Below are 17,758 nucleotides of genomic sequence, written 5' to 3'. Positions count from 1 at the left end.
AGTACATACCAAAATAGTTATGGACTTAGACACTAATCCAACAGTCTCCCACTTGGATAAGTCTAATAACTATTCTGCGTATGACTTCAGATCCTGATCTGCAATCGTAGCTTTCCAAAGCCGCTGTCAACTCTGATCTTATCAGATACGCGTGTCCTTAAGATAAGGGATCATATATTCCTCCATTCTAGATATCGTATAGACTGAGACATGGATCTAAATCATTCTCTCTGTCTATGTGCTGTTTCCTGAATTCAGATTTATGATGACTGACAACAGACTACAATTGAACACATCAATTTAGTCCCGGCTTGGCCAAGCACTTAGGTGCCATCACTAAATCATTGAGGGGCCCACAGATATTGCTTTTATCCTACTTTGGATAAAAGGAACAGATAAACTTGACTCAATGCTCGCTTGCACTCACTTACCAAATCACACACAACAATATGTTTTATAACACCAAGTTACTGGTGCGTTTACATATTATCAATGTGCAACTGATTCGCAAGATACAACTCACACATCTCGGTTTCAAGAATTATAAGATATTATCGTTTCACCAATCACTCGTGATAAAATCCATGAAGTGATCCAAGTGAGCGTGGGTTTAATCCAATGCTCAAATCATATTCATAAGCACTCATGAACGTTGCAGCAAACATTTGCTTATGTCTAATGCTCTTTAGACAATCCACACACCAATTCACGACAGTCTTCATTCATATCTACTTCCAACATATGAACGATTGTGGCCCGTTTGAATAATTTGACTGTTCTCAACTAATTAAATTATTCAGGAAGTCAAAACATGCAAAGTGAAACACGTGAATAATACTAATCCCATATGGCCTCAAACCTTTGAGTATAAATAAAACACATTTTATTTATCACCATATCGATTACTTATTATTTTTCGTTTCGGGTAATCAACTTCTTACTTGAATTATTACTACACTTGTCCCATGCTCTTAGCATGCACACAATACTTACTTATGGTTCTTATTTTGTGAAAATAGATCAAATGAACACATTTCCAATCATACTTATTTCACAACTCCTAATCCTTTTTCATAAGTGAAATAATATCAAATTCTTGCTACTTATGGAATATGTTAGATTCTAACATTTTATGCAATGATCCTTTTGTAATGTCACTGCACTAAAGTCACAATGACTATTTCCAATGAAATTACAAATTCCTCTATCGGAGATTGTTACAAGACAATTCCTTAGATATGATGTCTCTCACTCAAAGTACATTCCTTTGAACATCCTTTTGCATAAAGTTTCTAATCTAGACATTGATTCTCAATATCCAATTCCCAATATGGAAACGTTTCCATATTTTCCATATGACAACTCATTCTTAATAGAATCTTATCTATTCATAATAATGTCGATATGGTCCATCCAATACTATACTTCCAACTATTCACAAGCGACCAATCCTCATCGAGCTTTGGATCGTCCTTTGATAGTTGTTTAATTATCTTAGTCAAAAACCGATTCTTGTCCTTTTTCCCTCTAAATGCGCTAGACATTTGGAAAATTTTAGAATGGTAAAATATTATAGCATTTGCAATCGATCCTATACCCGAAGCATATGGGACACAATGCATAATGTTTTCCATAAAGATTCGATACTTTATCAATCTTATGCGATAATATTTTATGTGCTACGTTCTCTCAATTCGAAATATGAAGAGGAATGCCGTAATCATAATCGAAATTTAATAACACACTATGTATCCTTTGACTAATATTATTAATATTTCACAACCTAAGCCTTTAGATTTGAAATGAAGCATAATATTCTTTCCCTTAATTATAGCAAAAAAAACTATTCAACCCTTACAACTTTGCAAAGTATGGCTCTTGTTTTCTATAATTAATACTGCTAACTTGCAATACTTGCCTTAATAATCATGCAATCATAACATTTATGCTCCCACTATCACGATGTTAATCATGCAATCATAACACTTATGCTCCTACTAGCTATAACATGTATTCAGAAACAGCTTAACTTTCAGAAAAACAATGCCTATTGAATTTCTTTAAGTTCATATTTCTAATACCCAATGCTTTGATAATGTTTTATCAAGGCTTCTTAAACTTATACACCTTTGCCTTAGATAGTTTATATGTGTATCTTAAACAATTTAGACTAATTGCCAAATCTCATAATTCGAATCATGGAAAGGGATACCGTAACCATAATCGAATTCGAGAATACAATTTCACAACCACTATCTTCTTAAAATCTTCCTTAGTGAAAGCATTTCCTCACAGTCATTTTAGTGAGGGAGGAAATCTTATGACACTTCGATTTTAACAGTGTATGGGTTCCTATCCATGTGAATTTGTTAAAACCAAAGTTTACGACAAATTCAAACTCATATGGACCGAACTTCCTTAATCTTGATTTCTTGCCTTATGGTAACACAGCTGCCCACCATGTCTTCCAAGTAGTTAAGCAGCTCACCCTTTCCTATCAATGTACTTTCCATTGATCAAGGTGTTTGCCTTTTTATGCGTTCAAATGAGAACTCATAGGACCCACATGCATAATTAACTCAATTGGAACGACATAGAAACAAGATAGTGTCAACACGATAGGTTGTAAACCTTAACTCGTGTGCTAATGATGATCGATAAGGTTTATTCTTGATTTGTTCTTGAAACCTTTCAAGACCATTAAGACTCCCACTGACTCCTTGACATATAAGATTCTCTTGTCAATAAACATTTCTTGACAAACAAATATTCAAGAGTTAGTGTAGCCTTTATCAAGACAAAACATTTCATAAATTGGTCCTAGTTGGTCTTTGTCTTATCCAAGACATCACAACTTTCCAATTTCAAATGTGCAAGAATAGGAAAGCCCTTTTCCAAATTCTACATTTGATGAATGTTATAAACCTTCTTAAGACTTGTCACTCAATATTACAATCTTAACTCTAAGACTTGTTTTTTGAATGAAATATGATTGACTTCTTGATTTAACCATTTCTTCAATTCTTAATTCCTCTTCTTAGACATACAATTGTACTAAGATTTACTTAGAGGATCAATTGAGATATGGTTCTTAATCATTAAGACATATCATAAAGCATAAAAGGTACTCTCCCTTCTTCTTAGAATGGAGAAACTTTTATCTTTCTGCCTACTTGATTCTTCTTATTCGTTCTGCTATTGATTTAAACTTTTTTCAATCAATTCAGAATTACACTTAATCTTATAAGTATAATTATATTTACTAAACCTTTAGTAAATCAAGACGAATATCTTTGTTACTCTTGTGGTGGACTTGATCAACACACAACTTTGTGTACTCGATCTCCTAGTCCTTCACTTGACACTTTGTCAATGAATTAGTCTAATTTCCAAATATGAAATTTCTCATTCATCGTGCAACCAAGTTGCATGATTCCAAGTTTCTGTCCACTTGAAACTTGGGCGATGAAAAACTTTTCCTATTTGGTAAATTCTTGACATTTCCAGTATTAACATAATTAAGAATCACATCCATTCGTTGTAGAAATATGCAAACATCAATTTTTCATAACGATTTCATTGCAAGGAAATAAATAAATAAATACATAAGTTAAAACAAAAAATTTATTTTATTCATAAAAGTAGTGGAAAACATTTGTCCTTACAATGCAAAATCAACTGAAAACTATGTAGTCAAAAGGAAAAATTTCTAACAACTCTATCATAACTTTCCAAGCTCAAAATCTAATCTTCAAATCTATGCGATCGAGATCCATTTCTTTGTGATTAGATTCATCTTGCTTTTCCACCAAGCTTCCTCTCTTTTCATTGATCCTGCAAAACATTCAAATGTAATCTCATCACATTATGTATTAAGAATCAACGAATATGAACTTAATGGAGTTAGATAGTGGATTTTACCTGAAGCTAGCCATACTCTTTGACTCTCCCATATTCTGGACTCTTCAGGCTCTTAGGGCAGACATATATCCAACGCCCTTTCTCTTGGCAGCAAACGCAGGTCGGTTCTCCTAGAATGTCCTTAGAAGCATGGTTGGTTGACTTTCCCAACAAATATGCTCCATTGCTTTGCCAAATCATTTCTGATTCAGCAGCAATGAGCATGTAAGTTAGGTCGATGAGGTTATCATCATGATCCATCATATATACTTTCTTTTGAACTCATTATATGATTCAGGAAGTGACTGCAGAACCCAGTTCACAGCCAACTTATCAGGAAATGACGCACCCAACATTATCAACCTATCGATGTGTGATTTCATTCCTTGAACGTGGGCACACACGGGTTTACCATCTTCATGTTTCATTTCCAATAGCGCTTTAGTGACATTGAACCTTTCAATTCTTCGATCTTGTGGGTTAGGGAGAATAATTGGAGGAGGTGGAGGAAGTGAAGTATGATTTCTTGTTCCTCGATCGAATCATGGAATATCATCTTCATGTGGAATTCTTGTTCCACGGGATTTGGGAAGACCATAGTTGTCGAACTTTGACATCTACAATACGGGAGAAAACAAATTCAAGTTAATAAATCACCCAAATGAGATATTAAGGCTAGGACCCAACACAATATTCCACAACTCGGGAGAGGGATGTCGTAACCCAAATTGCAGAACATTTGAAGGTAAGTGAATGACGATTCACTAATTTCCACCATGAAAACGAAAAACTAATTTAAGTTTTAAATCTATGAAAACTCCTAGATCTTTTGAGATTCATTGAACATTTCAACGACATGTTTAAATCTCGATATGCCCCTCTAGTTTGTGACTAGGATGCCGAGGATCACAAATCGGGTGTAAATAACCATGCAAACTTACATGGTGCCCCCTCATGTTACAGTCACCTATTCGATGTGCCAGTAAACCACACACGCTCCACCGGACTATGACAAACATTGAGTCACCCTTTGCTACCTTTGCTTAGAACCATTTAGTGTGCCGATTAACCACACACGCTCCACTAACGTCCTCACAAGGGTACAAAGTGTAATTTCATGGAATTGCACCAATTCACTTTTGCCTAAATTAACTAAGATTGGGAATTTGTAAAAACATTTAGTTACTTTTGTACTTCTTTATACTAATAATGGAAGGTTTATGTCCTATCCTACCCGTTCGGCTAACGACCCTCCACTAGTCAAGAGTGCGGTGGGTAAGAGTGGATACCCATTCAATCGCCATTTTATAGACAATTTCCTTAAGCACCCCTTATAGATCGGCTTCGTGAATGAGGCCTACTAACGGTAAGACTAACTTTTACTCATACATATATATATATATAATGTTAGACTTTTAATGTTATATATAGTATAGGGTGTATTTTACACTTTTAAAATACTATGTGGTCAAATTTAACAATTATACTTTTAATTCAATTAAATTGTAAACCAAAACTTTATGGATTTATTAAACCTCTTTTAATTATACACCTTAATTAATTAATAAAACCATAAGGGGGTGATATGAACTTTTCAAAACATCACAAGGGTTTTAGAATTTAACATTCCTAAATTAAACTTTTAATCAACTTTTAAATTCCAAAACTTGAGGGCAAGTTTTGAAACATTTCAAAACATTAGGGTTTAGAATTTAAATATACATCAAAATTAAACTTTTAATCAAAATTTAAATTCCAAAACTTGAGGGCAAGTTTTGAAACCTTTTTCAAAACATTAGGGTTTCAACTATTTAAATTTCAAAACAAAAACTTTTGAGTTCAAATTTAAACTATAAAACCTAAAGGGGGAAAATTGAAACTTTTTCATAACACAATGATCAAATAACAAATAATATAAATTAAACAATTAATTTTATCATTATCTATATTTGACCTAATTTCAATTTCTTGCAAAATAAGTTACCCAATTAATACAAATGATCAACTATAATCATATAAGGAAGTTATTATCTAATCAATTGGTAATTATCTTTTGTTTAATCAAGGATATACTCATAAATATGTTTAAAATCGGATTTTAATGACCTAAAACAGATAAGGCAAGTATCCATGAGTAAAACAGCAAGAAATCCCGAAATCCCCTTTTTCTGACGCTCGAACTCGCCGAGTACCACACTGGACTCGCCGAGTTGAGGCCTACTCGCCAAGTACACTGTGGTGTTCGCCGAGTTCATCAGGCAGGGAGCTCAAAACTCGATTTTGCAACTTGAACAAACATACAAGGCATCAATACAATAGAAACCAACCAGGCTCTGATACCACTGTTGGGTTTTAGCCATAAGAACATCCTATGTGCTCATACAAACCCTAATGCTTGGATCTAGGTTTCTCTATTGTACATGCAATTCATCCAAGACTTCAAACCCTAGATCTAGCATATGATAATCAATATAACATATGAATAAGGGTTTATATCATACCTTGATTGTTATGTAGCAATAACAATCTCAAATCCTCCTTGTAATGACTTTAGAAAGCTTAGAGTCACAAATATCATTCCTCTAATGGTTCACAAACACCAAGAGCAAGAGGATGAAGAAGAGAAGAGAAGGAGGCTGCCCAAAACGTGTGGAAACCCTAATCAATTAGTTCACCACGTTTTTGGGGCATAAGGGTTCTTTAAATAGTGAGGCTATTAGGGTTATCTAACCTGGAAACCCTAATTTGGATGCTTAAGCCCTAAGCAACCCATGGGCTCCTTCTTTAAAGGCCTTGGGACGATTTCTAATGGGTTTCCCCATAGAATTCGTCCACCCCTTTAATATGAAGTCCATTAGCTCAATATTCAACTATCATACAATTGAAAGTTCTAGTCCTTAAGTTTAATTAATCTCTTTTAGCCACAAACTTAATTCTTATTAATTCTTGACTAATATTAATTAAACAATATGATTTCTCCTTTAATATATTATTCTCATAATATATTAATAAATCATATTTAATCCTTTCTTTCCATTATTCATCCTATCAAGTTGCTTTGGTGAAGGCAACCCAAAAGGACCATGCACCATCGGGTCAAGTACATACCAAAATAGTTATGGACTTAGATACTAATCCAACACATAATTCATCCTACAAGTTTCTATGGTGAAGGCAACCGAAAAGGACCATGCTCATAATCGGGTCAAGTACATACCAAAATAGTTATGGACTCAGACACTAATCCAACAGTCTCCCACTTGGATAAGTCTAACAACTATTCTGCGTATGACTTCAAACCTGATCAGCAAACGTAGCTTTCAAAAGGCGCTGTCGAACTTTGATGATATCAGAAACGTGTCCTTTAGATAAGGGATCATATATTCCTCCATTCTAGATATCGTATGAATTGAGACATGGATTTTAATCATACTCTTTGTTCATGTGTTGTTTCACGATTTCCGATTTATGACGACTGAAAACAGACTACAATTGAACACATCAACTGAGTCTCGGCTTGGCCAAGTGCTTAGAGTGTCATCACTAAATCATCGAGGGGCCCACAGATATCACTTTTATCCCACTTTGGGTAAAAGGAACGGATAAACTTTGACTCAACGCTCTCTTGTACCCACTCATCAAATCACATACAACAATATGTTTTATAACACCAAGTTACTAGTGTGTTTACATATTATCAATATGCAACTGACTTGCAGAATAGAACTCACACATCTTGGTTTCAAGAATATAAGATATTATCATCTCACTAATCACCCGTGATAAAATCCATGAAGTGATTCAAGTGAGCGTGGGTTTAATCCAATGCTCAAATCATATTCATAAGCATGCATGAACGTTGCAGCAAACCTTTGCTATGTCTAATACACTTTAGACAATCTACAAACCAATTCATGACAATCTTCTTTCATACCTACTCCCAAAGTATGAGCGACTGTGGAACGTTTGAATAATCTTATTATTCAAGAAGTCAAAACATGCAAAGTGAAACACAAGAATAATACTAATACTATATGGCCTCAAACCTTTGAGTATAAATAAAACACTTTTATTCAATCACCATATTGATTACTCATTATTTGTTGTTTCGGGTAATCAACTTCTTACTTGAATTATAACAACAGTTGTCCCATGTTCCAAGCATGCACAATATGTTTACCTATGGTCCTTACTTTGTGAAATAGATCAATTGAACACATTTCCAAAGATGTTCATTTCACAACTCCTAATCCTTATCATTAGTGTAAGAATACAAAATTCTCGCCACTACTAGAATATGTTAGATTCTAACATTTTATGCAACGGTCCTTTCGTAATGTCATGGCACAAAAGTCACCAAGACTCGGCCAATAAAATTACAAAATGCTCTATTGGAGATTGTTACAAGACAATTCCATAAATGTGAAGTCTCGCATTCAAATTACATTCCTTTGAACATCCTTCTTGTGTAAAAGTTTCTAATCTAGACATAAATTTTTTTAACATCCAACTCCCAATATGGAAATATTTCCATATTTGCCATATGACAACTCATTCTAAATAGAGTCCTATCTATTCATAATAAAGTCAATATGGTCCATCCATTAGTATACTTCCAACTGTCCACAAGCGACCAATCTTTGGCGAACCTTAGATTGTCCTTGATAGTTGTATCATTATTTTAGTCAAATCCGGTTCTAGTCCTTTTTCCCTTTTAATGCCCTAGGCATTTGGAAAATTTTATAACGGTCAAATATTACAGCATATGCAATCGATCCTATACCAGAAGCGTATGGGACACGATTCATAATGTCTAACATAAAAGCATGATACTTTATCAGCCATTTTCCATAATATTTCTATTTTCCACATTCTCAAAATCCAAACTATGAAGATGGATGTTGTAATAATAATCGAAATGTGAGGACGCAATTAATATATCCTTGACTAAATTTGATTAAAATTTCTCGATCTAAGCTTTTAGATTTTGAAACAAAGTATAACATTCTCTTTCTTAATTATAGCAAAACAAATTTTCGACCCCTGAAACTTTGCAAAGTGAAATCTTTTGTTTTTTATAATTAATATTGCTAACTTGCAACACTTAAAATAATATTCATGCTCCCACTAACGTGATGATTATATCCATTCCAACATAACATTTATGCTCCCACTAGCTTTGACACGTATTCAGAAATCAGCTAAACTTCTTAGAAAACAATACTTATTGACTTCCAAAATTCATTTTCCTAATACGATATGCTTTGATAAGCCTTTATTTGAGCATCTCAAACTCATACACCTTTCCTTAGATAACTCACATGTGTGTCTAAACTAGTTCAGAACTTATATTACTAAGTCCCAAAATGTTCAGACTAATCGTCAAATCTCACAATTCGAACTATGAAGAGGGACACTGTTATCATAATCAAAGATAACGTGTTTCTATCCATGTGAATTTTCCATAACCATAATCGTAAGATAACGTTTGTGACAAATCCAAACTCCTATGGACAGAACTTGTTCATTCTTGATTTCTTGCCATCAAGGGTCCCACCATTGCTTCCAAGTTATTTAGTAGCTCACCTATGCCAGTCAATGTACTTTCATTGAACAAGGTGCTTGCCTTATGCAGTCTATTGAGAACTCATAGAACTCATATGCATAATCAACTCAACTGGATTGGCACATAAATAAGAATAATTCAACACAACAGGTTACAAATATCAAGTTGTGTGCTAGTGTTTAATAATAGGTTTACTTCTTGATTTGTTCTTGAAACTTTTCAAGATCTTTAGACTCCCACTGACTTCTTGACATACTAGATTCTCTTATCAAGAAGCATTTCTTGACAAAAACAAATATCCAAGAGTTAGTGTGTGCCTATATCAAGACAAAACCTACATGCAATTTGGTATTAGTTGGTCTTTGTCTTCTTCAAGACATCACAACTTACCAAAATGTGCAAGTGTAAGAACATTCCTACTTAAGATTAAGTCACTCAAGTCACAATCTTGGAGTACGACTCTAAGACTTGATTTTGGAACGAAGTATGAATCATCCTTTTGATTTAACCATTTCAACAATTTCTGATTCCTCTTCTTAGCCATACTAGTGCACTAAGATGTCCTTAGAGGATTAATTGTGATATGGTTTCGTAATCAAAAAGATGATCATGATAAAAAATTACTCTCCCTCTTCTTAGATTGGAGAAACTTTTATCTTTCTGCCTAATTGATTCTTCTTATTCATTCTACCATTCATTGAAACTTTTCAATGATTATTTTGTAAGCATAACCACATTTACTAGACTTTCAGTAAATTATGACGAATAGTCTTTATGTTATTTGTGGTGGACTTTACTAGTGCACAACATTGTGTTCTAGTCCTTTTGTCTTTCACTTGACTCACATACTTGTGTGATCAAGGAATTAGTCTTAATTTCCTAAGTACCAAGATTTCCATACATCATGTGGTTCAAATCATATGATTCCAAGCTTCTGTCCAACTGAAACTTGGGCGATGGGAATCTTTCCTTACTTAGAAAAATTATGACATTACCATAAATAACATAACTAAGAATCACATCCACTTAATATTGCTTTCAATAGAAACACACAAGCATCAATTTTCATAAATAACATTGTAAGGAGATATAAATAAGACAAAAACCAAATTTATTTTATTTATAAAACGGTGCGGAAAAACTTGTCCTTACAATGCAAATTCAAATGAAAACTATGCTATTTTCATATTCCTAAGCAATCTATCATAACTCTAAAAGTAGTCGCTTAAAATACAATCATCGAATCATGCGATCGAAATCCATTTCTTCGCGACCAGACTCAACTCACTTCTTCCTTTAAGCTTCCTCTCCTTTTTTCGATCCAACAAAACATCAAAATGTAATCTTATCACATCATGTATTAAGAATCAAAAAATAGAAAACTTACTAGAGTTAGATAGTGGATTTTACATGAAGTAAAGTCATACATCTTGACTGTCACATCTCTTAGATCTCTCAGGAAGTCTGGCCAGCTTCGTAACCAATGTCCCTTCTTTTGGTAGTAGAAACATACGGATTCTTCTGGAATGGTACACGGGACTATCTCAGACTCAACCTTTCTCTTACGTAGAGAAAAATTTCCTAGACTTCCAATGTTGCCATTCCTCATAGAAGGATGGGACATTGATTTACCAGACAAATTTGCTTGACCAGTGCGCAAAATCATTGCTGATTCAGTAACAATAAGAAAATAAGTCAAATCAATGAGGGTTACGTCATGTTCCATCATATAGTACTCTCTAACGAACTTACCATATGAATCGGGAAGTGAGTGAAGAACCAAGTCAACACCCAACTTCTCTAAGACATCGACGCCTAACATTCCCAATCTATCAATATGCAACTTCATATCCAAGACATAAGCACATACAGACTTTCCATCTTTGTGTCTTTTTGCCATTAGGGCTTGAGTGACCTTGAACTTTTCAAGTCTTTAAACATGTGGGTTAGGGAGAATTATTGGAGGAGGTGGAGGAAGTGAAGCATGATTTCCATTTCCACAATCCAATCGTGGAATATCATCTTCACGTGGAAAACTTTTTCCAACGAATTCAGGAAGACCATAGTTGTCAGACCTTGACATCTACAAAACGGGAGAAATTCAAGTTTTAGTTGATTGGAATCTTTGATATAACACCCAAATGAAATATTAAGGCTAGGATCCAACACAATATCCTACAACATGGAAGAGGGATGTCGTAATCCAAATTGCAGAACATTTGAAGGTGGGTAAATGACGATTTACCAATTTCCACCATGAAAAACGAAAACTAAAAATTATGTTTTAAATGAATTGAAACTCCTAGATCTTTTGAGATTCATTGAACTTTTCAGATGCATGTTTAAACCTCGAGTGTGCCCTTCGTTTGTGACTGGGATGCCGAGGATCACAAACAAGTTGTGGATAACCATGCAAATATACATGGTGCCCCCAATGTTACAGTCACCTAATCGACGTACCGGTTAACCACACATGCTCCATCGATCTATGACAAACATCGAGTCTCCCTTTGCCACCTTTGCTTAGAGCCCAATTAGTGTGCCAGTTAACCACACACGCTCCACTAACACCTTAGTAAGGGTAAAAAGTGTAATTTCATGGAATGGTATCAACTTTACATTTTTCCTAAAGTAACTAAGATTGGGGAATTTATAAAACATTTAGTTACTTCGTATTTCATTATACTTATAATGGAAGGTTGTGTCCTATCCTACCCGTTTGGCTAACAAACCTCCAGTAGTCAAGAGTGCGGTGGGTAAGAGTGTATACCCAATGGCGGTCATTTTACAGGCCGCTTCCTTAAACACTCCTTATAGACTAGCTTCGTGAATGAGGCCTACTAACGGTAAGACTGATATTTACTCATACATAAATAATATTAAACTTTTAATTCTATATATTATAAGGGTGTATTTTATACTTTTAAAATACTAAGTGGTTTAATTTAATAAATTAAACTTTTAATTTGATTAACCTTAAACCATATAATCATGGATTTGTTAATTATCCCCTTTAATTAAACTCTTAATTAAATCAATAAAACCATAAGAGTGTTATTTGAACTTTTCAAAATACTAGGGTTCTAGAATTTAATATTTCAAAATTAATACCTTTTAATTAAATTTAAAATTCCAAAACTTGAGGACAAATTTTGAAACCTTTCAAAATATTAGGGTTTAACTATTTAAATTTCAAAAACTAAAACTTTTAAGTTCAAATTTAAACTATAAAACCTAAAGGGTGTAAATTGAAACTTTTTAATCTTATAGGTCATATATATGACTAATAATAATCCTATATTATCCATATTTAACCAAATCCATTAATTTTGATAAGGATAATCATTCCAAACATAGAAAATCGATTTTAGGCATTAAAAACGAGTTTTGGTAATTATCTTTAACAAATTTTGCTCAAAAAAATCGAAAATCTCGTCAACAACACCCTGGACTCGCCGAGTTCAGCCTACTCGTCGAGTACACTAATGGACTCGCCGAGTCGGGGCTACTCGCCGAGTCCACTGATGGACTCGCCGAGTCGGTGGCGTAGACAGCAAAACTTCGACTTTTTGATCCTTTGGCAGTTCATTTTTGCATCTATTCAACTAGAAAAACGACCTAGGCTCCGATACCACTGATAGGATCTGAGCATAACATCATTCCTATGGTGTTCATGCAACCCTAATTGCTTTGATCTAGGGTTTTCTAATTAAACATACAACATTGAATACCAAAGCAATAAATCCTAATTGACTAGCATACACTAATCAATATTATCATAATATAGGGTTTAGATATTACCTTTGATTGTTATGTAGCAATAACAATCTATTCCTTCTTGTAATTGGCTTCTGAAAGCTTAGGCTGCGTTTGGTTGTGGAAAACTGTTTTTATTTTCTAAGAAAATGTTTTCAGAAAATAGAGTTGAGTTTTCGCTTTCAATTTTCAATGAAAATTTTAGAAAACGTGTTTGGTTGAAACCGGGGGAGTTTTCATTTTCCATCTTAGAAATTTGGAAAACTATAAAAATCAATTTTCTAATTTACATACAATTTGAAAAACTGGAATTTTTCATTTTCTTGGAAAATTTTGGAAAACTAAATGAACCAAACGCGTTTTCAAAATTTCCGTTTTTCTTGGAAAATTTTCTACAACCAAACGCATCCTTAGTGCCTCAAGTGTTGCACCTCTAATGGAGTTACAAACACCATAAGCAATAAGGATGAAGAAGGAGGAAAATGAGAGGCACAAAAACATCTAGAAACCCTAAGGGATTCATTCACCACGTTTTTGGGGCCTTAGGGGTCCTTATATAGTTAGGCCATTAGGGTTTTTCAACTAGGAAACCCTAATCTGACTGCTTAGAAAGACGACCATAGAGATTCATCCGAAGCCCAATCCTTGAAGCGTTTGTTGACACATGCGACAACTGCTGCATCAGAAGGTCCGAGTTTCGATACAATAACGTGAATAGCTAACCCACCAATAATCTCTAACCCTTTCGGTTGTTTCGTCGCCATAGTCATCGATCACAATCTGCAAACAGGAAAGGATTCTCAACGAAAGGGATTGAGATAGGGATGAAATGGAGGAACTGACCTTGAAATCGCTATTGACGTGGGCTAATCCGACTTTGGTTTGATCTTTAAGAGCGTCGTAGGCTTTCCGCCAAGTCTGCATAGTAGCAATATCTCTAAATCGATTGATCGAGGAGGGGTTTTGGAAGCGCATAAGAAATCTCGGCTTGAAGGATACGAAGGGAACTGTGTTTGGATGGAAGTTGGAGTAGCAGATATAAAAGGAGGACGGAGGATCGACAATGCAAGATAAAAGTGAGCGGTGGTGGATGGATGGGGAAGTAAACGCCTGTAGGCAAGACTCGATAACACGTATCTCTCGCAGGAACCAAATTGACACACGTGTCCGGGACACGCAACACACACTGACTACCCCACCCTCAGAAAAAGATGGATAGAATTAAAAAAAAAAAATTCCAAACCAATCACTTCAAAAAACTGTTGAATTTGGGACCCTCTTTTGATCTATTTATATAATTAAAATTATGTAATCACAATAAATTAAAAAAAGGGAATCTTTATTTTGAATCTTGTGTTCAAACGTCATTTTGTAAAAGATTTAGTAATGGATTCTAATAAAGTGAATTTATTCGTTTTGTGATATTCTGTGAGTACGAATACCAGCGGCAACAGGTAAAATCAAAAGAATCATTCATTCATTCTTCCTCGTCATCCTCCTCTGTGATTGATCAATAAGCAAAGTCTATCATCACTTCCACTCTGCCTTGTACGCAATCTCTTCTTTCTTTCGTTTGCCTTTCGATTTCACGTCTTCCTGGTACGTTCTTCGACCCCTCACTTTTATCATCAACGATCCAATTTCTTTGCTTTTAATCCCCACTTGTTTTATCTGTTAAATCTCGTCTTCTTATTATTCCGATCCGACCTTTTCTGATCTCAATTCCTAGATCAATAAGAAATATGTAAGTTTATCTGAAAATTTCACATCTCTTCCCCATAGTTTGAGCAAAATTTGACTATTCTGATGAGTAACGTACGACTTGTGATTGTGATGACGAAAACCCCTTTTACACATTTATGGTTTTCAGGTATTGATTTATTTGGTAAGTAGGATTCGAATATCAAGTGGTCGATTTGTGTTGAATATTTGGGTTGGAGGAATGGAGATATTAGGGTTGTAGTTGGGTAGCGTTATGATCTGATTTACAGAAGCATGGACTTGCAATATAACAATCCTAATGAGCATGGAAGAAACGAGCAAATAGTGTCTCAGTTTCTGTTGAAGAGTTTGCATATTGTGTTGCAGTCAAGGGTTCCTTCGATTGGGAATGGGAATGGGCCTATCACGACGAGTACGAGTGGTCATAGGGGAAACTTACAAAGCCAAAGCGATAGCCAAGTGAAGAAGAGTGATAAATGGTTCAATTTAGCATTAGGTGAGCGTCCCAGTCCCACAGGTTTAGATAGTTTGAAATTTTGGCACAGGAATATAATGGAACCCATGATGATAGACATTATACTAGTTCAAGAAATGGGTATGGGTACAAGGTCTGGATATGGAGCATTAGTTGAGACAGTTATCGAGAGGTGGGTGGTTCAGTATGAGTACGAGTATTCAAGGACGTCGGCATCTAGCAGTGAATTTTATAAGAAAACATATAAGAAGTCTATCATTCTGTTACGTTCTCTGTATACAATGATGAGGCTCCTCCCAGCATACAGGGCTTACCGAAAGCTGTTATGTATTTCTTCAAGTGAGGGTGAGGGTAAGGGTAAGGGTAAGGGTTGTGGTTTTGATATAAATTACAGGGTGTCCTCCTTTAGTGCCCCGTTTACAAGGGCAGAGGAAGAATCAATGAAACACTACAGTTTCTTCCCCATCGAAGCCCATCATGGACGCCTGTCTATATCTGTGAAATATCGGGAAAGTTTGGCTGATTTTAACTTGGAAACTTCAGCATCATTTCCGCCTGAGATCATTACAGATTACGTTGGCAGCCCTGCCACTGATCCTTTTAGGGCTTTCCATTTCCCAGTGATGAATAGAGTGGGTGTGAATGTGAATGCTAATGCCGCCACGTCTTTTCCTTCATCGGCAGCAGCACCTCCTCCTCAACGGCCACATAGCTGGACAAGTGGCTTAAGCAGGGGAGCACCATTCACACATAACCAATACTCTTCTGGATCAACACCACCACATCGCTCTTCCAGTGGGCGATATGATTCGCTTACAGATGTGTATGGTCCAAATTATAGGCCACCAAGCTTTGATGATTATCAACTTTCACCGCCATTTTCACCATCTCCCCCAACATACCTTCCCATTCAATCTCGGCTGCACTCAGAGACTGCCCCTGTCAGTATCCCTATGATCAACAGAACTCCTAGTCCCAGATACCTCTCTCCTAATCTCTCTGATCCTGCTAACCGACATCTTCCACCCCCATCACCTAGACGATATGATCATGAATCTCCTTCTGGAATCAGGTCCCTTAAAAAGTCAGACATGTCAAGGATTGGGATTGGGGACTTGAGTTCCGGTTCTGGTTCTGGGTCAGCAAATCATTATTCTAGTCACAACCCCAAGGTAGGTAAACTCACTCACTGTTTAAAAGTAAGCTTTGGATCTGAGACTGAAGACCGTGGGTTTGTTTGTTTCTTCTACTGCTACAGGTGGTATCTAGGGATAACAAAGATGATTCAGGGAGGTTTTCAGGTTTGCTTTCTTCAAGTGGTTCGCCTCGTGTTGGATTCTCTAGAAGCTCCAGTAAATTGTCTCTCCAGGATGAGTTGGATGATATTGACTTCTCCTGTCCATTTATTGTGGATGATGTTGATACTTGTGACTCCTCTCTCAATGTCAGGTAAGTTTTAACCAAGCCAACCATCCAACCCAAATAGGATCTGTTTATATATATATATATATATATATATATATATATATATATATATATATATATATATATATATATATATATATATATATATATATATATATATTAAAAAGCAAGGTTAGTGGATTAATTTTTCTATTGGCGTTTCTCAGTGAGAGTGGTGGTAAACAAGCAGGAAGAGAGTTGTCTAAAAAATCACAAGATGCTGCAGTGGGTGCACTTGTCCGCATGCTGAGGACAGCACCACCCCTTCGACAAGATTCCAGTTGCTACTCCTTGAGCACCAGCAGATATGCTTTAGAGGAGCCTGAATTTAACAACAGCAACAGTGGACTATTTTTGTCCCGAAAGACATCAGATGCTTTAGAGGAGCTCAAGGCCTACACAGACATCAAAGACCTTATTCTCTCCAAAAGTGGGACTCGCTTTCTTTCCAAGGAACAACCCCTCTGACTCACTCTCCTGTCATCCAATGTTTCTTGTAAACCAAACATGAGTGAAAACTACTCCTGCAATGCAATTACATTTCTACTCTATTAAATCCCCTTTCTGTTTTGCGTTTGGATTTTACACATCCACCTCCACCTCCACCTCAATTATTATTTTGTATATATATTTATTCACATAGCCAATGCAAATGTAATGTATTTATTAACTTCTTGTATCCGCTTCAATCTTATGCTGGTCAAAGCTCATTTTTTTTTAAACGGCAAATAAAATTTATGCTGGTCAAAGCTCATTCAAGTTAAAGTAATTTATAGATATTCAAATAATTGGTTAAAATTTTACAGTACGACCTCAAATTGAATTTATAACATTGACTTGCAACTTTGATTAGGCAATCATAATACCACCCAAAC

General features: G+C 35.4%; 1 protein-coding gene across 2 annotated transcripts; it reads left to right on the top strand.

Moving 5' to 3' along the window:
* Positions 1 to 14,634: 14,634 nt before the first annotated feature.
* Positions 14,635 to 17,558, top strand: ATG13 (Autophagy-related protein 13). Of its 2 annotated transcripts, none has more exons than XM_079027490.1 (4): positions 14,635 to 14,821; positions 15,093 to 16,591; positions 16,678 to 16,868; positions 17,051 to 17,558. In XM_079027490.1, the coding sequence occupies exons 2-4, from the start codon at positions 15,218 to 15,220 to the stop codon at positions 17,349 to 17,351; spliced, it is 1,866 nt and encodes a 621-aa protein (XP_078883616.1). In that variant the 5' UTR covers positions 14,635 to 14,821; positions 15,093 to 15,217; the 3' UTR covers positions 17,352 to 17,558. The 2 variants fall into 2 exon arrangements, with proteins under 2 accessions (XP_078883616.1, XP_078883615.1); XM_079027489.1 differs by having other exon boundaries at positions 14,635 to 14,966.
* Positions 17,559 to 17,758: the final 200 nt, after the last annotated feature.

This window comes from Lactuca serriola, chromosome 2 (assembly GCF_051521515.1).
Source record: "Lactuca serriola cultivar US96UC23 chromosome 2, Lser_US96UC23_V15, whole genome shotgun sequence".
Lineage (NCBI taxonomy): Eukaryota > Viridiplantae > Streptophyta > Magnoliopsida > Asterales > Asteraceae > Lactuca > Lactuca serriola.
Note: the sequence above shows the minus strand (reverse complement) of the source record. Positions and strands in the feature narration are given on the sequence as shown.